Raw genomic sequence first — 21,428 nt, 5'->3', positions numbered from 1 at the left:
AATTTTTCTCGTCATTTAGCCCTTGACATGACTTACATGTGGCGCGGCATGCCTCAATGCAACCCAAGTTTATTTCATCCAAATTCTCAATTAAATCCATTAAATTGGAGAAAAAAGAAATCACATTTATTCTCAAAACAGGTTATTTCTTCAGACTACCCCCTTTGTTCATTAGTTCCTTAAATAATAAGCCTTATTTTTGTTAGATTCTAATGAGAAATGTATAATGTATTTCGCAAAATATCCCTTCTGAGCTGCAATTTGTTTTTGGCTTTAATGACAGCAAATTTTGGGAGCTGGGCTGTATTATTATGACTTTGTTATTTTTGGTAGTTATACATTAAAGTCTTGCTTCTGAAAGACAGTTTCTATTTGAAGATTGACAAAAGAAAATGAGTGTGTATGTATTTCTCAGTCGTATGATCCTCGGCCCCAAAGAGCTCAATTAACTGCGTACAACAGCCATTTTTACCCAGTTTTTTTTCCCCGCACATTTTATATAACAACTCAACTCACCCTCTTTTTAGTCTGTCAGGCTAAATTGACAGGCAACAGTTTTCTTCGATACCCCCTGCCCCTTTCTCTCGACAAGGTGAGAACATGTCCATCAAGTCAGTGCGAGACAACCTGTCATACTGAGTTGTGTTCCTCTCAGGACAGATTTGACCTCATTTTGTCAGGCTCATCATTTTTTTTTAACATTTTCTAACATCACTTATCACAACTATCCTTTATCCTTTTCTCTAAATCAATGTTTTTTTTTATCCCCCATCAAAAGTGGACTGGTCATTATCGTGGAAAACCGTGGAATATAAGACAGTCCTATTGAAATGAATTATATTCTCACCTTTTCAATGGAATATTATATGAATATTTGATTGACACATTTCTCTATCCAACTTTCAACTTATTGTTTTTCTCTCTAGATATACAGTGCCCAGACTTACAAGTAGAAGAATGGAAGTTTCCTCATTTACCGAGAGAAAACATCACAGGTGATGCAAACTTTCTCTTCTTCCATCTTTTTATTTTTTTAAATCAGGATGTTGACATAATTCAATGACATTTTTAGGTTTTAATTTGGTGAGGCGGTTCTCCCTCCTCAAGAATCAAGACATCAAAAAGATCCGGAATCCACGAGGACCCGTCATCCTCCGCTTAGGCAAGACTTCCATCATTCGCCCCACTGAGTGAGTTGAATGCACACACAACTTTGCTAAAAGTTCAAAACTCGGAGGTGCTGGAGCATGTTTGTCAGTCAATCACAATTAAACAAATGACCATTCACGCCCACATTTAAGATTAGACACTTAGATGGGCATGAATGTTTTTTTTTTGTCTCCTTGTGCACTGCGATTGGCTGACCATCCATTCTGGGTGTCCCCCACCTCTGGGATAGGCTCCAGCACCCCTCATGACCCTAGTACAGAGCTCAGGAACCTTTTTCACAGAGAGAACCATAAGCAATTCATATTTTCAAATATTATTCCTTGAGATTCATACTCAGAATTTAAAATACATGAACATATGTGCATTTTTTTTACTCATTTCACCCCTTTTAAAGTATAAGAAAGACATATGCACCCACCAGAAGAGCCACATAAGGCTCCCGAGCCATAGTTTCCCTACCCATGCCCTAGTGGTTCAGAAAATGAGGGATATAAATATAAATGGAGCTTGTTCCAGGGCTTCCCTGCTGTGAATGTGATTGCATTCTTTTGTAGTTACAAGCTAAATGTGTCTCCGTGTGCTGAATCCATATCAAAGACGCGTGCTGTCACTCAAGTAGCTTTTTAATTTTAATTGATCTACAGCGAGCTGAAGTGATCAGAGACAACGTTTCATATCAGAGGCTAATCGGCTCACAAATGAGTGACAGGCAAATGAAGCCTCACAGTTTTTTTTCTCGTTTTTATTGTCCGTTGAAGGCGAGATGGCCATCGCTCAGAAAAAGAGGGTTTGATTGATTTAGGATTTTTTTTTTTTAATGCAGCTGAAGTGAATCAAAAGCCAGAAAAGTATCTGATATCATGGCTTCCAGTCCCGATTCCAATCACAACATTTTAATTAGTTTGGTTCCATGTTTGTTCTGTGATAAATCGTATAAAAACAATTCCAAATAGGAACTTGCCTTTAGGCTAAAATGCTTCAAAACAAGAACAACTACCTTAAAATAGTTTGTTTATATGTTAGCTTTGTATAGAGATGGAATTTAAGAGTACTAAAGTGGAAAAATAATTATTAAATACATTTTTAGAGAGAGCCTGGAGAGCAAATAGCAACAAAAATAATGTTAACTTTGAAAAAGTGGAATAAAAAAATACATCAAAGCCTTTGACAAAAGGGAAAACAGCAGGGAAACGGACTAAAATATCTAACTATGTTGTATAATTTCTTTCTAAATCTAATTCTCAGTTCTCTTGTCACTTTTACCTCTAACCTTGTACACTTTTTATCATGTCTGGAAGTTGCAATTGGATCATTTTTCAGTCATAAATCGCTCCTTGGGCTCCAAAAAAAAGGAAAAAAAGCCAGCTGCCATCATTGAGTAGAGTAACAGAGCAAGTATTTACCATCTCAGTGAGCATACATTTCATTGAGATTGTTTGTGAACCTTCCATCCCTCAATACACCTTCATGCAGTGAATAATTGTCTGTCTGAATTTGTGTGTTTAGATGCCCTTGACCAAAACGAAGGGATGCGGCTTGCTGGGCTGTATCTGCTATGAAAATTAGTGCCAAAGGGTTACTGGCACATTGTGTGCTTTGCATTATAATGCTGTCTGCATCCTGCAATATGTGTGGGGGGAATAAACGGAAATAGGAAAACAACCATTGCGTATCCAAAAAGAAAGGACAAAAAAAAAAAAAACACAAAGGCATGGACCTTATCGTTTTAGCCTCAAGCACATCAGGAGGAAGAGTTCATTTGAATTCTGGAAAATAATAATACTTTAATATGGCAAAAAAATAAGTAAACTTAATGATATACAGTTTTTTTAATTGATAATTTTACATACAAAAAATCAGGTCATGGTAACATTTTTTTATATCTATATTTGATGGATAATTTTACAAAAAAAGATAAATCAGGTCATGGTAACATATTTTTTCTTACTTTGAAGACTTCTATATGACAAAAATACAGCTTAAAAGCAAGTGAGAGAGAAGAAAAAATTACATTTAGCTTAATATGCTGCTGTTTAAAGGAATATCTGTCATTTTAATGCTTTTTATATGAACTGAATATGAAAATTCAACTTCAAAAATGTTTATTTTTGAATAGCTGTCCTCTTTTACATCTTCAGTCCAAGGTTTGCTCATCAAATCACTGTTCTAAGAAAATATCAACTCACAAAACCTCAGTTTACATATTTTCCTTTTTATCACACTCTCAAATTGTTAATGTCCTTGTAGACAATTGCACATTTTAAACTTCTCCACAAATCTTTTGATAACATCTCCACATCAGCACTTGGAATTCTTAATTTTAAACAAATCCTTTTAGAGAACTTCTTTAAATCTCATTTTCACATACGATGAAAGACCCTGCTTATAAAAGATAATACTATTTGAACATAAGCTCTATTCTACTGATAATTATATGACACTCACTTTGTGAAACACATATTTATACATATATTATTCTCCATCTGAAGTTGTGCTACGTAACACATCATTAAGCATTATGACCTTTACTGTGTTGCAGTGAGGTTTTTCCTAATGGCCTTCCTGAGGAGTTCACTCTAATCTTCACCCTGGCATTAAAGAAGCCTGCCCTGAGGGACACCACCTACCTTCTCCAGATATCTGATGAGCAAGGATACCCTCAGGTTTTTCCTTCTCATATTATTCTTTGTACTTCCACCTTTCCTCACATCTACCTTCCCTCAACCTCCTTTCCTTTGCCTTGACATCTCTACCTCCAATTTACCCTGTCACTCTTACTTCCACTGTACATTTGCTCTTTTATCCCGGTTTCCTTCCCATTAATGATCAACCCCGACACGTCTTTTTTATTTATTTTTTTAGTCTACTCGCCAAACTATCCTTAACCAATTCCCTCCTCCTTCTTCTTTGTTTAAAATATCTTTCTTTCTCATCCATTGAAGCGTTTCCTACTGCAAGGTGTTCCCCTTCATTGTTATTCATGCATGTGTGTCGCATGATGAAGCACAAGAGTTCCTGGGAGTACCTATAATCACTAGAAGCCAGATTTAAATACTCAATATGTATGATGAATGGAGGCCCGCTCCTCTCATTAGGAATGATTTATCAGGTCTACTGCTCTTGTGTGTAATTAATGTCTTCCTTTTTAAATCATCCTCATGTGTGTGTTCTACACCTCCGTCAAGCGTTTTCCACGTGTACGTATTACTCTCGCCTGACACCCATTCCTCCCTGCTTTGAATTTACTACTTTTCCATATTCCTATTTGATTAATTTTCCATCTGTGACGTCCTTTGCCGTTCTAATGAAACTTCTTTTGCTCAAAATATAGCTTTCTGTGGACCTCAATGGCCCCGATGGGTCGCTGTCTTTGAGGATCGGGGGGACGGATGACCCGGCGAGCTGTGTCTTCGCTAATGAGGGAGTGGAATCGCTGCTGGATTTACGTTGGCACAAGGTGGCGCTCAGCGTGCGACGGGATTCCGCTTCGCTCGTAGTGGATTGCGGCCACGCCGAGACGCACCCTGTGGAGAACCGTGGAAGTGCGCTCGCTGGTGGGAATACTCTACTGGGCATTCGGGCTATTGATGGTGGGCCTGTGCAGGTATGTTTGGGCGACCAATCTCGTCAAAGCCCGGGATTGGATTACACAGTGTTATTTTTATTATTATAGGCTCATTTGGATAAAATACTCTTTAAATGTTGTTACTTTTACAAGCTTCTGAAACCCACAATAGGGCGATTTTTCCATTTTAAAAGAAACCAAGAAAAAAACTTCTTAAATTAACAACCAATAAGTGTCTAAATGGACTTTTGCTAACATAAAACGTTTTTTTCTTGATAATTATAGCCTACAATAATAACATAACAAGCTGTTTGTGGTCATAGGAAAAAAAAAGTATAAGTTGCAAGCCCCAAATGCAATTTATTGTCCACAAAATCTGGTATCTTAATCAAGGAAGGGCGTTTCTTATATATTTTTTCCCCAATATAACTTCTCAACATGTTTTGAACTGCCTTTTAATTCCAGTGATTCATTTGACATAGTTGCCAAGAGTCTCATGCTTTTAATCTGTTATTTTAACACACAATATTCTCTTTATTGACACATAGACATACTTACATACAAATCCAGAGTATATGAGACTATCTGGTAGACCTTTACAGCACATTTAAAGATTCTTTATTGACCAAGCGATAAAGGAAAATGAAAGAATAACATGTGTTCCCCAAAAAAAGCACATGAATATCAGCCTAATGTTTAAATGTGTGTGTTGGAGTGTGTATTACGCTCCCGGGTGCTGTTTTTTCGATGAGGCAATCTTGTTCAGTCATGATTAAAAAGCAAGCAGACTACCTGGGAGAATGAGCACGCCGTGAGCTGGCCTATTAACGCCGAATGGATCCAGTAATCCTGGCATTTATATTAGTTTAAAGATCAATTAACATCATTAGGCTGAAAGCATGCAGGGTATTTGGTTAACACAGGAAATGGCCATTCATACACACACACACACACACACAGGCACAAAGGCAAAAAAAAAAAAAAAACAGCTCCTGACAAAGAGCTTTGCCAACATTTTATATAAATGAAACGCTTAATTGGCTCTCCACTTTGTTTACCGCCTCATTTGAGCTCGCTTTATTTATCTTTCTGTCTCTCTCAGATGGACATTCAGCAGCTGGTGCTTTATTGCGACCCATCCCTGGCCGATCAGGAGACCTGTTGTGAGATACCAGGAGCTCGAGTAAGATTTTTTTTGCACAATTTGGAGATTATTCTCCAAAATATTGATTCTTAGGCTCAAGGCGTATACAAAAACAAAGGTTTCTTTGATAGATTCCAAAATCTATCTGAAAAAATAAGCCATTAGCTCTGTTTAAACCCATAACTGTATCTCTGCATATTTTTTATGAAGCATAAAATATGAAATTGCAGTAACCACTCAGTAGCATCCAAAATCCTCTACAGACAAGATACATGATGGTGGTTTTCCAAGCCGGTTTGCACTGAGGAAATTTGATTAGGATTTGAATAAATAGTACTTTTCCTCTCCTCTTTAAATTATTCATTATGTTATTGCTATGATACATATGAGAAACATTAAAAAATGATATTTTATGGGGTTTTTTTTCATGGTTACAGTGCCCATTGGATGCCACTAAGAGCCGGCGAGCTGCAGAGAATGACTTGGAAAATACTTTTAGCCAGGTAATACATTGTATACATTAACTACTGCAGTTTTTTGATATTATACAGCCTGTTGTCCATTCAAATTAATGTGGATTTGTCTTAGAAATTGCCAATAATGAAAAAACATATTTATATATAAAGTTGGTTTGACTGCCACTAGTTTCATCACTCATTTTAATGGAATATAGAGTGCAGTAGATTACATATTATCATTATCATCAAACAGTAATCAATCGGAAATATGGTTCCAGAAAACATCCATTTTATTTCCACACTCGGCTGTCACCATTGGCTCACCTGTAATCCATTTTTGGGAAAATCTGCCTGCATAGCAATGTGCTGAGAAGGCTTTTATTGTGTAGAATAATGTTCGCAGCTCTTCATCGTATTATCACCGACATTATATTTATATATTATATATTTTTAAAGTATTTTGTCATTTCGTAAACACTTAAGCACCCAGAACAAGATTTTCTCATGCCATTGTGGGAATATTTCCTAACATTTAAACACATTTAGTGATTCTCAAACTGTAGTTTTAAATCAAATTAGTGTTAAAGAAGCTCCCTCTACTGGTTTTCAGATCACTCTGAAAGTATAGTCCACTTAATAATAATCCCAAATAATTTAATTTTTAAGGGCAATTTATTTTTTAACTAGTACTATTATTTTTGCAAATGTTATATTTCTACCTTAACAACTAATTTAAACTACTAATATCTCATTTTTTTTCCATAAAAGGATATCTTCTCATCCAAGGATCTAGCAGAAAAAGTAAGTCTATCCCTCCATTAAATTGAATTACGACTATGTTAACTTATTTAGCCTAATGTAATTCTTTAAAAAAATGTGTCCACCCATGCATATATGCATGCAAATCTTTTCTTCTATCGTTGATGCTAGAGCAAAAAAAAAAAAAAAAATGAAAAAGAAGTGTTCCTTTGTTTCTCCCTTGCTCCCTCACCCTTCCCTTTGATTGACTGAGGACTGAATTTCACCTCATTATACGTCTCACTCGGGATTTGTGCATGCTTGATACATTTTGTCATTCACCAACAAAAAAAACATGTTCTTTTCACAAATAGAACACAAAACTCTAGATGCTTCATTATGTTGCTCCTGTGCACCTGCCCACCTTCCCTCAATGTAGGTTATTAGGTTTAGCACCCCCCGAAATCCCCCCACAAGATATATAAGTAAACAAATGTGGAAGAACTGCACTTGCATATGTTTTTCAGGCGGGGAGAAAAATAAATGTACTTTACCCATAGGAATCTGATCATAGTATAGTGGATACTATATAAAATGTAATAATATTAATAAATCCAATCTGAGGCTCAAATTGGGTTCTGTTCAGCCGCTTTACGTAAAAAAATATGTCGGAAAATAATTTCTATCCCAGTGTTCTTGTTCTACTTACTTTTTAATGGAATAACTTGTGAATTTGTGAGAAAAAAAAACTTTTTAGGTTGAAAAATCAGCAGTATATTTCATCTTTTTTGAAAAGGAAAGTCATGCAGGAATTTGAATTGATCTATTTATTAAAATTCTAGGACACTGCATTCAGATGAAAGATTTTGGGGTATTTGAAAAAAAGAATATTTGATTTATAGTCAAACAATGTAGTGCTGTTTGTCATCATGTATAATAATGAAACAGCAATTCTTCCCATAGGAAATAAGGAAAAGCTAATAAATTGGTTGCCTTTCTATGTATTTTCTTTTGAATTTAAGAAACACTCTTTTTGTATTCAAATATAGTACGAACACAAGCAAATACAAAAAAAAAATTTAAATGAGATTTAAAAAGGAAATACCAGTCTGCATTGAAGATGCCTGAAGCATGACTTCCAATGAAAGTGGCATTACTACTATTCCCTCTCAAGAACACAAACAAAACCTCCAAGGTTTTTCACTAAAAGGGCTTGACTAAGTGCACTATCAGAGACAAGAGTTTGGAAACAGTGACTCACCCCTTTGCCACGAATGGCTTTCACTTTCAAAAACTGCAAAGGGGAGGAAACCAGACCCAGTCTACATCCTTATTAATAATCAACATAACACATATTTTTTAGTTTGTTAAAGGCTTGTCAAAAAAGGAAAGGCATTCTTGTATAACAACACTATTATTTTTAAAAAAGCCTTCATCATTTTTAGTTTTTAAATAGTCTTCTATTTTAAGTGTGCAAGCCCTCCATTTGCAGAACATCTGCTGGGCTCAGTTGCGTGAGGGAATCAACAATTCTTACTGATCCCTGTCTTCCATGTGTAAAAAAAAAAATGTGAGTGCATGTCTGCACATCATATGCTCTTTAACTTTGAACTGTAGCCCATATACAGCGCTTTATTTTTATGAAATAGTGCCATCACCTGGTAAATGCAGAAACAGAAAGGAACAAAATTAGATGTTTACCTCATAGTATTCAATCTCTTCCATTAATATTGTGATTAATTCCATTTGTTTTCCCATTGGATGTAATAATGTCATTTTGTCATTTTTGTGACATTTTTTTTTTTTTTTTTGCATTAGGTTTTGAATCTTGTTCGAGTTTCTGGATTCAAAGGGGAAAAAGGCAACCGGGTGAGTCTTAGATTGTGCAGTAGAGCTAATATCAGTGGAATGTGAGATGTTATTACACGCCCTGACAAGCCTTAAAGCTAAAAGTAGTCCAAAAAAAATTTTTTTTTGTCTTATCCTAGGGTGATGACTGTTCTGGGGTCCATTCAAGTCCAGTAAGTAACTTCTTGCTCATTAAAAGCATGCTGTTTTACAGCAAAACAAATGCCTCCTAAATTTGGCTGTATTTTGAAGTCTGACCAAAAAAAAGTCGCCTTTAAACATAAAAATGCAATCACCAACTGTGTGTGTTTTTACCCTCAGTGTGCAGAAGGAACCAATGGCCAGAAAGGCGAAGCGGTGAGTTCCAAACATCCTACTATGGGTCACATGGCGACCTCCCACTGGTTTGAAATCCTTCTCACTTCTCACATACTCGTCTCCAAAGCTGTGAATGATGTATGTGTCATGTTTTTTATTCACTGGTGAGTCAAAGTCAGTGTCAGCCCGGTTAGGCTTGGATGAGATTTTACCCGATCTAAATTGTAAAATATACCTCGGCGTCACGCCTGTGTTCCGACTGCATTATGCATGCATTTTTCCAGGTCTGTGTGTGTTTGTGTATTGGCTTTCTTGCTCGTTGTCCTCCAGGATGGGTGACTATTCGCGGTGTCGCTTTTGCTATGCGCCAGCGGTGTGTGTGATGTGTGCTTTTTTTCCTTACGAATCAGGTCATTGATTTAGGCCTCACTTGTTTTTGCCTTCCATAGATGTTGACTGCCAACTCGAGGGAAGCGGCTGAGTTCAAGGTGAAAAGTTTAAGAAAGTATGTTGTCATTTTCAGTCATCCGTAGGTTTCTCATTCTTTTGTGTTGTTTTTGGCAGGGTTTTAAAGGTCAAAAGGGTGACATTGGTCCACAAGGTCTTACGGGAACTCCAGGAAAGGATGTAGGTTTTTTTTTTCTATATTACCTACTTTAAGGCTTTTTATACATGTAAAATAACACATTTAACACACACACAATATTTTTTTTAAAGAAAACAGCAACTTTTTCTTGTTCATTTTGTGTTTTCGCTGCTTTTTTGGTCTATTTATATTGCATTTTGGTATTTAATTATTTAACTAGGTCTACAATGTCTTCTGTGTCTTATGCCGGTCTTGCTAATGCAACCAAGAAATTTCCCATCAAAATTCTAACCTAATCTAACAGAAAATACCGGGAAATTTAATGCATTTTTATTGGATATAAATAATAGTCGTCTAACATCAGATTTAATATTTTACGCAGCATTTAAATTTAGTTAAGAGGACTTAGCGGACGTCCAGGGACCCCCCGTTTGGGAATCACTACTAGGGATGATTAACAAATTGAAACCAGAGATGCATTCCTGTAGCCTGTGGATTATTATATTGGATTATTATCTGACATGTGTACAAAACCTCCAATTGAAGGATTGTAAGTAAAAGCAAAATTGAGGTTGTGCCCACAGAAGCAAACTTATGGTAAGATATCACCACACACAAGCACTTTAAAAAGAAATCAGGCATATATCCATTCAATTTAGTATAGTAGTAATCTTTAAAGTTAAACTACCATTGATATATGTTACCTCCTCTCTGCCACATCTTGCAGTCAGTCTAGATTAGACTAGAGCAACAACAAAGCTTGCACAATCAATGCCGCCTCATTGACTAGGATTTCCGTCTGGCACGAAGGCAACCTTCTATTCACAAAAAAAAGATTTAAACCTTTTAATCTTCCCTGTTTAAAGTGCCGATCCAGCAGACGCAATGGAAAATTTGGAAGAACGAATTACAACCCGCTTTTCCAGCATCAGGCACTCCCCAAGTGTTTTTTTTTTTTGTGAGAAACGTGACAGGCAGAGAATACTCTTCTTAAACCGCCATCCATCCGACATGGTGAATATAAACGCGCTTGTCGATGTGACTCAAATTAGGCAGGCGGAAATTGGCGCAAATGTGAAAGAGGACGCCTCTGGCACGTTGGAATATTCCCCCGTCGTGCCCATTCGGTTTTTCGATGTGGAGCAAATGTGGGGTACGGCCAGATGTCTTTCCCAATTTTGAAAGATAGAGAGCTCATTTCGTCAGTCAGACTGACATTGATTATGTCACTGCCCTGTACTGACGCTGTCACATTTCTTTCTGCCTGTCATCATTTCCCAGGGTCGCGCCGGCTCCATCTGTGTCATCGGCCCCAAGGGACAGAAGGTCTGTGTGCATTAAATCTTCACTCCCTCTCCATCAACTTGGGTGTCAGACATCCCTAAACTCTGGCATCCGGACCAAACATCTCCTTGTTCAACTTTTCTCAGGGCATCTCAGGATTCGTTGGTCCCGAAGGCTTAGCTGGAGAGCCGGGAGCACCAGGACCTCCAGGCTTACCTGGAGTTGGAAAACCAGGTCCAACAGTGAGTAAACTCACTAATATGCCAATATAACAATGATGTGATTGGATACACAAGAGTTGGGGTTAAAAATAATTGAGAAAGAGTGTTAAAAGTTTAAGAAAACATTTTTTTTCCCTCAAGGGTCCTCCCGGTCCACCCGGTGGTGCGAAAGGAGACATGGTAGGTTTACAGTTGGGAAATCAAGTCCAACTTTTTTGGTTTTGCACTAATTGTTTTCATTTATAATATCTGTCATAACAGGGTGAACCAGGTGCTCAAGGGTTTGATGGATTATCAGGAGATCCAGTAAGACATTTTTTTTATGATAATATAGTCATGTAAAGAACTCATAGGGTCCATAGTTATAGGTTAAATAACATGATATAGTTTTTAGTTATAGGTATGTGCCATACAAATTATAGAAGTTCAATTTTTTTGTGTAGAGAAGTTACAGCTGAATTTTATGGAAGTAGAATCACATGCTATTCCTATTGTGCAAAGAAAGAAAGTGATAAATAGTTGCAAAGTTGTAAATTCCATCAATTTTGCAGAAAACATTCTTGTTTTATCTCATTTTAGGGGCCTAGAGGACCAGCAGGACATAAAGGAGAAAAGGTATACGTAGTAGACATGGTTTTTATGTTTTATCTACAATGCATGCTTTTGCTTCAGTATCATGTGTGCTTGACTTTTTATTTTTAATTTTTAGGGAGATCCATGTGAAGTATGCCCTACACTACCCATAGATATTGGCAACACAGTGGCTATGCAAGGGAAGAGGGGTGCAAAAGGAGAACCTGGATTACCAGGAATTGGAGAGAGAGGACCACCTGTAAGTAAAAAATAAAAAATAAATCTACTATATACATTTCTGCACCCACTCCTGCTTAAATGCTGACTATATTTTGTCTTTAAATTGGATGTAATGCACACTTTGTGGATTGTTTTGACACCCCTGATTCAGACTACTTATATAAGTATATCTTTTTTACTTTCATTGTGCATTCTATGGCCAACTCATATATTACATAAATATATTTCACTTTGGAGGAGGAGCTTTGCAATTTCCCACATTTTCAGGTTATATGGAAAGCACTTTCTCATTCTGTTTATTTAGTATTTTTTTTTCAAATTGAATCAGACACCGGCATATGAAATTCTCTGCAACACTTTCCTATTTTGCAGTGTTACAAATCTCTGCCTTTGACAAAGTTGCTTATCAACTCACTTGGCTGACAAATAACACATTTTCCTTATCTCCAAATTCACCAGGGACATCAAGGAGTGGATGGAAAAACTGGGCAGAAGGTAGAGTTCTTCTTCATTTACTGCTTTACGTCTCTTTCATAATCAAACGCCGGTTCTTCAAAAAACAAACAGTCCTGCAAACATTCGTCTGGCGGAAAGCAGATGTGAAACAGAAAGCATTCCCTTTTGAGCGCCCTCCCGCTCCATCTACACCCGCACAAAAGCCCACCCAAGCACTTTGTCATGCACACAGACCCCACATCTGGCTAATTACATTGACCCGTATGCTTCTAAAGCCATGTCTAGACACGACATCTCCAAGCTAACATGTTCATCAGGGAGATATGGGGATTGTACACTATTTATTTGTATTTTTTTTTCTTGTAGGGAGAAGCAGGATCAGATGCTGTTAAAGGACAAAAGGTATTTTGGACATTTTCTATCTTAAATGGGCATTTCTTTGGACTCGTACAGGTGTCAAAGTGGTGGCCCGGGGGCCAAATCTGGCCCGCCACATCATTTTGTGCGGCCCGAGAAAGTAAATCATGTGTGCCAACTTTCTGTTTTAGGATCAAATTAAAATGAAGGGTAGATGTATATTAAATTTCCCGATTTTACCCATTTTAAATCAATAATTGTCATTTTTAATCATTTTTTCTGTGTTTTTAGTTCAAAAGTCATTTTGGGAAATCAAAAAAAATATATTTAAAAAAGCTAAAATAAACATCGTATAAAAAAAAAAACTATAGAAAAACTGAATATTCAGGGATTTTAATCCAGTTCTTTTAATCCATTTATATAAAAAAAATCTAAATATTATATCTAAAATGGTCCAGCCCACATTAAATCGAGTTGACGTTAATGCGGCCCTCGAACAAACCCAAATCTGACACCCTTGCTTTAGAGATTTGTTTTTATTTTTCAGGGTGAACCTTGCACTATGTGCCCCTCTTTGGGCGAGTTACCCCAAAACCTGGTCTCCACTGTTGGGGCTCAAATGTTTCAAGTGAAAGGAGAAAAAGGAGAAGCAGGAATTGGAATTCAAGGAGAACAAGTAGGTCTATCTGTGGAGTTGAGTCGTAATTACTCTTGGCTGTTAATGGAACTTTGGAGAAAACAAAGAAAATAGATATGGGGGGGGGGCATGAAATTGATTGGGTAATTGCCTTCTTTGACTAGATGCGCATTTTTTTGTTTTTGTTTGCATCAGTGATTTTGCTTGCGTGTGTGAGCCGTGATAAGAAACTTCTTTAAAATGATGCATTGTTTCACTTTTTCCTCTCCCATAGGGAGATGCTGGAAATGTAGGACCACCTGGCCCAAGAGGAGAGACGGTAAGTAACATAAATACAATTAAAGAAGACTCGGAATAGGTGACCTCAATTGTAGTCTATGCCTAATAATTCTACAATGAGTTATTTTTTATGGACTCTGGGAACAATATATAATCATTGAGGTACACTTGTTTTAGTGTAGATGTTAAAGTTGGTTAAAATTCACATTTTTTAGGGTGTATTAGTCTAATTTTCATATTTTCTCATCTGCAGGGTAATACTGGAAGAAGAGGAGCTGATGGTAAACCGGTGAGTTTAAATCAACCTCTTCAAACATAATGAATTCCTCCTTTTATGAAACAATTATTATTCCTAAAACAGGGGAAAGTTGGGGCTAAAGGACCTGCTGGAAAACATGGAGGAAAGGGTGAAAAGGTCAGAATAACTTAGTTTCAAGACATATTCCCAGTTGTCCTTCTATTATCGTGCATAGATAGATGTCAATTAACCTCGGCATTTGTGAGTAATACTGTGTTTTTGACAGGGAGAAATAGGACTGCCTGGTCTTAGCCTTCCTGGACAGAAAGGAGAGCCGGTAAGAGAAAAAAAAATGAGTTATTGAGCGATTGTTCGGAAAAAGGAACCTGAATTACCCCCTGCGTTTCTCAAGGGGCAGTGCGGTGTGTGCCAGCCATATGAGGTTGGCAGCGGACCTGCTAGCATCAAGTTACCTGAAGGAACACGAGGCAACCCGGGTGAACCCGGTCCTCAGGGTATCCCCGGACTTCCCGGAGTTGGGGCAGATGGCAGACAGGTGCAGATGATAAACATGGAATTAAATACAAATAGATTGCACTGAAATAGCGCAATCTGTTTGGGTGCATGTTCATATCATTATGCTACTTCCACACAGGGACCCCCGGGTGCTGATGGAGAAAAAGGTGACAAGGTAACATTTGCTCAAATATGTCTTGTGTGTGTATAATTTATTATATCAGGTCTTTATGTTTCATTTACCAAACTAATTTGGAATTAATGGCGATTAAAAATCAACCAATAAACAGTAGTTAAGCTAAAATATTTTTTTAAAAGTATATATCTCTCTCTTTTGACTATTAATTAATCTTTCTTGCATGTATGTTTGCATCTAAAAATATATATTGATGACCTGACAGGGTGACCAAGGTGAAAATGGAGATACCGGACTTAATGGTGCTCCTGGAGTCCCAGGACTTCCTGGAGAACCTGGACAACATGGCCTGATGGGTTTTAAGGGCGAGAAGGTACCTATTAATCTCTTATTACTGCTGTATTTGCTTAGCATTCTTAATATATGTAGTGTAAAATGTCTAAATGTAGGCTGATACTTGGAGAATTTCCTAATTATGATTTACTACTCAATGTTTCTGTTTAATTTGATCTCTTTTGCCAGGGTGATGCTTGTACCAGCTGTTCATCTCTGGGTGCTGGAACGGTTGATGGTGTTGCTGTTCCTGGGCCAAAAGGAGAGAGAGGAGAGCCTGGGGCTCCTGGAGAAGGGAGGACAGGCAAAAATGTGAGGAAAACATGACCCAGGAACCTTGAAAATAGCTGATGATGACTATTTGTCCTTTCTTTTTAGGGTAAACCAGGCTTACCTGGAATCCAAGGGCCTCCTGGTCTTAAAGGGATCAAGGTATGGGTGTATTTTACTTAACTGTAGTTACATGGGTGAAGCCTTTGAAAAAAAATATGATCTTGTGCCCATGCAGGGAGAAGTTGGACTTCCAGGAGTGGGCCTCCCTGGTCAACAGGTAAAGTAGATTTATTCCGAACTAAAATAAATCTCATTCTTGTATTGAATTGGTTTTGTCAACAGATTTTCTCACATTTCTTCTGGCATTTAAAAAAAACAAAACATGAAACACGTTGATATCTTTGTTTACATTGTTCTCGTCTACCAGAGATAATGATGGCATGCTTCAGTACATCTAATTCCTCTTCCTAAAAAGAAATGTTTATTTGACTACGATGTGAGCTTCTTGTAGAAAAATGAAGGTACTTTTTGACCAGTACTTTTCTTTATGTACCTAAAATATCTATCAAGGGACCAACAGGATTTCCTGGTACTACGGTAAGTTCAACCCACTTTGCCTTAATTGCTCTTTTTGATAATTTATAGTCTAAAAGGCAATTTTTGCTTAGGGTCTTCCTGGATCCAATGGAAAACCTGGACCTGTAGGACCTGCTGGAGAAAAGGTATAAATAGTTATTCATCGGTGTTCTTGTTTTTAAGACCAAAAAGTCCATATTTAATGGTTTTTTTTAATTCTCAGGGGCCGAGTGGCGATGTTGGACCACCCGGACCGCAAGGCCCAGCGGGCATTGGTGTAACTGGACCACCAGTATGATATAATTGCATCTTTTTTGAAATAATTAGAGCACTGGGTGGGGTTGTATAACCTTACTTTCAACCACAGGGTAGAGATGGAATCCCTGGTTCTCATGGATCTCCTGGAGATGCTGGTCAACCTGTGAGTTGTATTATACATTCATGACTACAAAAAAATAGTAATTCATTGGCTATTTAAAGCTTACTTCCATTAATAAAACCTGTGTGTGTTTGTCTGTGTTTTCATTGGGTGTCTTTCTTCTCTTGCAGGGACTTGATGGAGCTAAAGGGGACAAGGTAAAGCTACTATTTGGTTTAGGTTAACTGATTTCTGGAATTGAGAATGTGAGAGGATAGACGAGAGAGTACTTTCTCTTACACATTTGCAGTACACACTTTTACACACACAGGCCATAGGGCAGAGATAAAGAAGCAGTAGAGGTGATAAATGTATTGTGGCTGATAAACAAGTATTTTTTGGGGGGTCTTTTGTCAGCAGTTGGCCCTGAGTATTACTTACCATATTCTTCAAATTCCTCAGCTAAGGGTGCATGACAGGTCAGGGAGATGACAAAATAGCATGGATGTTTTATTTGTAAGAGTTTAGTTTGCCTGATATGCTTAGTGCATTTTTTTGGGGGGTGATCATTTAATCGGATACAGCTCTGCAAGTTAATAGTGTTAACTTTATTCTGGGCATTTCATCTTGCAATGCAATATGTTATATAATACATGACATTTCAAAAAGTCCTTGAGTTGGGAGCCTTGTGTACAGGTGATAAATACAATAGATCTGTTTTTGAAGGCTTTGAGGGTATTTTATTGTTTATATACATCACTATTTGTTTTAACTTGTGTTTTTTTACATTTAGGGTGACCCTGGCGAGTGTAACTGCATCATGCCCTTACAGTCCGGTGTAGGTGGACCTGTGAGTATAAACGGAAACGCCAATTGACCCAACACCCACCATGTTTGTTGGTTTTAGCGGGTCGATCGGTCAATACTGTGCATTGATAGTGTTGGACAGTTTTTTTTGACCACCCTCTCTTTCCAGGGAGCTCCTGGGGCACTTACGGGCATGTGGCATCCCGGTCCTCAGGTCAGATCTGATGCAAAATATGATCATTGTTTAAGAATGTGAATGTGTAATTTTAATATAATGTTGCAGGGACCTCCTGGACCACCAGGACCACCGGGCCCACCTGGGCCTTATGGTTTAGACGGAGAGCAAGGACCTCAAGTAAGTGAACTGGGCAAAGGGTCACTAAGGGGCTTTCTCTTAAGTTCAATTCAGTGCTATGTTTTACCCTGAATTGAACTTGAAGCTACTTATAGTCGAGGCTTTCAGCTTGGTGCTTTGGGATCCTTAAATGAGGATTTGATGTGCTTAGAAAAAATTGATGGTTAATACAAAATGCATGCTGGAATTATAGTATTTGACTAAATTGGATGTATGCAACCCAAGTCGTTAGGATTAAACTGGGAAAAAAAATGCACTAATGCTTCACACTTTAACGCACATTGACCGCAACTGAGCTGACTTAGGGGAATGTCCGTTAAGACATAAACTGTTATTTGAAGGTCTTCTCTGAGATTTTTACCAGTAAAAAGTATGGTGTCATTTTTCAAATACCTTCAAATAAAGTTTTACTATGCTCTGTCTTCCAAGAGTCAAAGGTGTAAAGTATGACTTATTGTAGGCAGTGATAGGAGAGAAACTAAAACTTTATTTTCTCTAAATATTATATTTGCAGAGTTTGAACTGTATGGTGAAAGTTTTTTTTAGGGATATTTGAAAAAAAATTGGGTTCATTTACCAAATCCATACGAAAAGGAACAGATTTATTCATTTTTTTTTTTTTTTTTTTGTCCTCACCCTTTGACTCTCTGATTTGACGTTCTGGTGGAAATGGGAGTGGCTATCCCTAGATTGGCAAAAAAAAAAAAATCTGTTCAACCTCAGTTCCTTCTTTCAGGGTATCCCTGGAAATGACGGTTTACCAGGAAAACCGGGTTTGCCTGGATATGGTGTAAGTAAAATTAGAAGGGAAATACAAGTTGAGGTGATAAGGGACATTAGCCATAGTATAGTTTTTGAAATGGCGATTCCTGGATAAACATATTTAAGACAATCTAAGAATAAATGTTTTGTACTTTATAAATGTGTAAATAATATGCCAAAAAATAACTTTCAATCTATTTTTTTTTCAACAGAAGTCTGATTTGCAGATGCTTCCTCAAGACGCTTCTGATGAAGAGGTATTTTTTCAAAATTGATTTCAGATGTGACATTTTTATCCACATTTGTATTATTTTTTATACCACAGAAAGCTTGTGATGGCGACTGCTCTAAAGGAATGCCAGGGGTGCCGGGTATGGCTGGTGCCAAAGGAGAAAAAGGAGATGAGGGCAAGCCGGGCGTAACTGCCTTGGATGGCTGTGACAGTGTATGAAAAACTATTTTCTCATATTATTTTTGTTAGAATGATGCACACACATGCACATTTATTTTTCTCTGTTTTCAGTGTTTGGAGAAACTGCAGGCCACGGAACCAAGGGTACAACAAAGTTTAATTTTTTGAAAATCAACCATTTTTGGTGGGTTCCAACACTAGTTTTTTTTTTTTTTAAGGATCCTTGCAGCTGTACAGGATCACCTGGAATTCCTGGAGTTCCTGGCTCACAGGGAATACGCGGGGAAGCTGTGAGTAAGGGTTTGTTTTTCAGCTATTTACTTCCAAACTCATTCGTCATCTTTCCTAAAAGGGTCTACCAGGAGATAGAGGACATGCGGGACAGCCGGGAAACATGGTGAGAATTGATCAAAACATGGCAATTGAAAACACTGCACATTTAACTAAATTAATAATTTACGGAGAATTACAATGTCACCTTAGTATGCGAGAAAATCAGGACATTCTATAGTTTTACTAGTGGAATTATGCACTTTTAAAATATGCCTTTTTGTTCATCATGTGTATACATATTTATTTTCTTCACACAGGGCCCTCCAGGTTTTCCAGGTCCTCCAGGCCCATCTGGCTCACCTGTAAGGTTCATTTTTTTATCATCTAATCATCATTGCACCTCTTTTAGTTCATGTTTGGGGAATCAATCATTTGGATTTGTCGTATGATGCATCTCAATGAATCATATTTTATTCGCTGTGTTTGTAATTTTAAAATGAAGTACTTCTTGATTTGCCAGCAGTCATTCAGCCTTTCCAGCTGGATTTTTTTAAATGGAAGTTATTAGAAATGGAGTGATTGAGATACTGCCTCTTCTTGCTGAAGTTGAAACGACATTCTCTCACATGTACGCATCTAGTTTCGAGATGCCAGATGAATGAGACGTGTGGAGTGGAAGTCATTTGTGCTTTAGTAGCACTCACTTCACAGCAGGTGCTAACTCGCCCAGTGTGCGTTCATGAATTGGTCTGGCATTGAGAAAATCTTCATCAATGTTGTGCTGGCAATTACCGCCGATTCGCTCTTCACCACCCCATCGATCATCACTCTGATTTACGGCCATCTGCAAATACATCGTAATGAGGGCGACTCTTGCAAATCTTTTATTCAATAGACATGTTTGTTTTCATTTGAAAACTGCAACTACCGCCATTAAATAGCGAAACCTGCTTTTTAAGTAGGCTTCTCAGTCAATGCTTAGCATTCAATGGAAAAAAAGCACAACAAAACATTATTTTCTTTTTATCCTGCTTTCCTTGAATTGCCTTTTAAATGTGAGCCAACCTCTTCACTGGATCACATTGCTAAAATATGCAATATGCCTTTTGATGAGAGATATCACTCTGCCTGTTTTCATATTTATTTTAGTTGTTTTTGCGTTTCCATCTTCCAAACATACATATTATATCCTCCCTCAGGGTCAGCAAGGTGAACAAGGGTCAGCTGGATTACCTGGAATCAAGGGTGAACAGGAAAGTATAAGACGATCAATGTCTTGAAATGAGGTTATAGATATTTAATACATATTTTCCTCATCCTCACCTCAGGGCTCTCCAGGGACACCAGGCTATCCTGGTAGTATGGCGCCTCCCGGAATGCCGGTAAGACATTTCTTCATCTCCTTGTAAGAACATAAGCATGGAAAGGTTCTGACTGAGATCCAGATATACATAGGTGGTTAATCTGAGACTGTATGTAACCCAGAATTGATGAACTGCCCTTTTTTTACCCTCTTCAGGGATTGAAGGGCGAGCGCGGGAGCCCAGGAATGAGTGGAGAGAAAGGAGAAGCGGTAAAGTGCTGAAAAAATGGTGTTTTCACCTGTCTCCTGAGAAGGTTTCACATTTTTCTCCTGCTCTAGGGTCCTTCTGGTCTCCCAGGCTACCAAGGGCAGGCAGGCTCACAAGTTAGTGTTTCTCATTTAGTTTTTTCTTTCTTTCCAAAAACCTTGTTCTGTTTGAACATTTAATACAGTTAATAATACAAAAAAAGGAAGGTGAGCTGAATTTGTCCTTTGCTTTCAGGGCATTAAAGGCGATACAGGTGCGGCAGGACCTGTTGGACCAAAAGGAGAACAGGTAATGTGTCCAAAAGACACTAAATTCAATGAAATGGACTGAAGTATTTGCTGAGAAAGTTTTCGTTATCTTTTGAAGGGCTTTCAAGGACAACCTGGATTTCCTGGAACTCCGGTATGGTTTTAAACTTTGCTTTTTCACAATATAGTATGCATGTATATACTTATACTTGGTAGAAATGTTTGTATAAGTGTTAAATCATGTTTTTCAGGGTCCACCAGGGCTTGCTGGTAAATCTGGAAGGGAAGGACCCTCAGGACTCAAAGGTGAAAAGGTAAGGCTATCAAAAGCGAGCTTAAGTAATAATAGAACAGAACACAATGATTCGCAAATCCTTTACAAATCATTTGTAGTATGTTCAATTAAATTCAATTCATATTCAAACTGATTAGATCCATTGTTTCTGTCAGTTAACAAGGTCTTTTTTTTAAATTTTCTTTCACAGGGCAATGATGGTGCTCAAGGTTCTCAAGGATCAGGTGGACCCCCTGGCTCGCCAGGCTCTCCAGGGCTCATGGTTTGAAACAATACTGATAAAATGACATATTTACATTGGAGACATTCTGTTCCACTGTGGGATGTATTTGTCATCAAAGGGACCGCCTGGAATTGAAGGAGTTGATGGAAAAGATGGAAAGCCAGGACTGCGGGTGAGT

The 21,428-nt window shown here is 37.7% G+C and overlaps 1 protein-coding gene across 1 annotated transcript in view; it reads left to right on the top strand.

The window, feature by feature from the left end:
* The window catches only part of col16a1 (collagen, type XVI, alpha 1), a 49,012-nt gene that overhangs the window by 21,580 nt on the left and 6,004 nt on the right, over nt 1-21,428 (top strand). Inside the window, exons 9-63 of the mRNA XM_077744036.1 lie at nt 927-995; nt 1,073-1,190; nt 3,710-3,833; nt 4,502-4,774; nt 5,838-5,918; nt 6,317-6,382; nt 7,106-7,138; nt 8,894-8,944; nt 9,064-9,096; nt 9,245-9,280; nt 9,691-9,729; nt 9,806-9,868; nt 11,109-11,153; nt 11,258-11,353; nt 11,474-11,512; nt 11,594-11,638; nt 11,912-11,947; nt 12,042-12,164; nt 12,605-12,640; nt 12,968-13,003; nt 13,506-13,634; nt 13,870-13,914; nt 14,128-14,163; nt 14,236-14,289; nt 14,399-14,449; nt 14,525-14,668; nt 14,768-14,803; nt 15,030-15,137; nt 15,287-15,409; nt 15,476-15,529; nt 15,606-15,647; nt 15,941-15,967; nt 16,039-16,092; nt 16,170-16,238; nt 16,314-16,367; nt 16,496-16,522; nt 17,098-17,154; nt 17,281-17,325; nt 17,395-17,466; nt 18,203-18,256; nt 18,441-18,485; nt 18,554-18,673; nt 18,752-18,784; nt 18,859-18,930; nt 18,993-19,037; nt 19,231-19,275; nt 20,113-20,167; nt 20,243-20,295; nt 20,433-20,486; nt 20,556-20,600; nt 20,719-20,772; nt 20,851-20,886; nt 20,984-21,046; nt 21,218-21,289; nt 21,369-21,422. Of these exons, the coding sequence (XP_077600162.1) occupies nt 927-995; nt 1,073-1,190; nt 3,710-3,833; nt 4,502-4,774; nt 5,838-5,918; nt 6,317-6,382; nt 7,106-7,138; nt 8,894-8,944; nt 9,064-9,096; nt 9,245-9,280; nt 9,691-9,729; nt 9,806-9,868; nt 11,109-11,153; nt 11,258-11,353; nt 11,474-11,512; nt 11,594-11,638; nt 11,912-11,947; nt 12,042-12,164; nt 12,605-12,640; nt 12,968-13,003; nt 13,506-13,634; nt 13,870-13,914; nt 14,128-14,163; nt 14,236-14,289; nt 14,399-14,449; nt 14,525-14,668; nt 14,768-14,803; nt 15,030-15,137; nt 15,287-15,409; nt 15,476-15,529; nt 15,606-15,647; nt 15,941-15,967; nt 16,039-16,092; nt 16,170-16,238; nt 16,314-16,367; nt 16,496-16,522; nt 17,098-17,154; nt 17,281-17,325; nt 17,395-17,466; nt 18,203-18,256; nt 18,441-18,485; nt 18,554-18,673; nt 18,752-18,784; nt 18,859-18,930; nt 18,993-19,037; nt 19,231-19,275; nt 20,113-20,167; nt 20,243-20,295; nt 20,433-20,486; nt 20,556-20,600; nt 20,719-20,772; nt 20,851-20,886; nt 20,984-21,046; nt 21,218-21,289; nt 21,369-21,422 (3,569 nt within the window). The remainder of the gene's footprint in view (nt 1-926; nt 996-1,072; nt 1,191-3,709; nt 3,834-4,501; nt 4,775-5,837; nt 5,919-6,316; nt 6,383-7,105; nt 7,139-8,893; nt 8,945-9,063; nt 9,097-9,244; nt 9,281-9,690; nt 9,730-9,805; nt 9,869-11,108; nt 11,154-11,257; nt 11,354-11,473; nt 11,513-11,593; nt 11,639-11,911; nt 11,948-12,041; nt 12,165-12,604; nt 12,641-12,967; nt 13,004-13,505; nt 13,635-13,869; nt 13,915-14,127; nt 14,164-14,235; nt 14,290-14,398; nt 14,450-14,524; nt 14,669-14,767; nt 14,804-15,029; nt 15,138-15,286; nt 15,410-15,475; nt 15,530-15,605; nt 15,648-15,940; nt 15,968-16,038; nt 16,093-16,169; nt 16,239-16,313; nt 16,368-16,495; nt 16,523-17,097; nt 17,155-17,280; nt 17,326-17,394; nt 17,467-18,202; nt 18,257-18,440; nt 18,486-18,553; nt 18,674-18,751; nt 18,785-18,858; nt 18,931-18,992; nt 19,038-19,230; nt 19,276-20,112; nt 20,168-20,242; nt 20,296-20,432; nt 20,487-20,555; nt 20,601-20,718; nt 20,773-20,850; nt 20,887-20,983; nt 21,047-21,217; nt 21,290-21,368; nt 21,423-21,428) is intronic.

Source organism: Stigmatopora nigra, chromosome 21 (genome assembly GCF_051989575.1).
Source record: "Stigmatopora nigra isolate UIUO_SnigA chromosome 21, RoL_Snig_1.1, whole genome shotgun sequence".
Classification (NCBI taxonomy): domain Eukaryota; kingdom Metazoa; phylum Chordata; class Actinopteri; order Syngnathiformes; family Syngnathidae; genus Stigmatopora; species Stigmatopora nigra.
The sequence above is the reverse complement of the archived record's forward strand: the minus strand, read 5'-3'. Positions and strand labels throughout refer to the sequence as shown.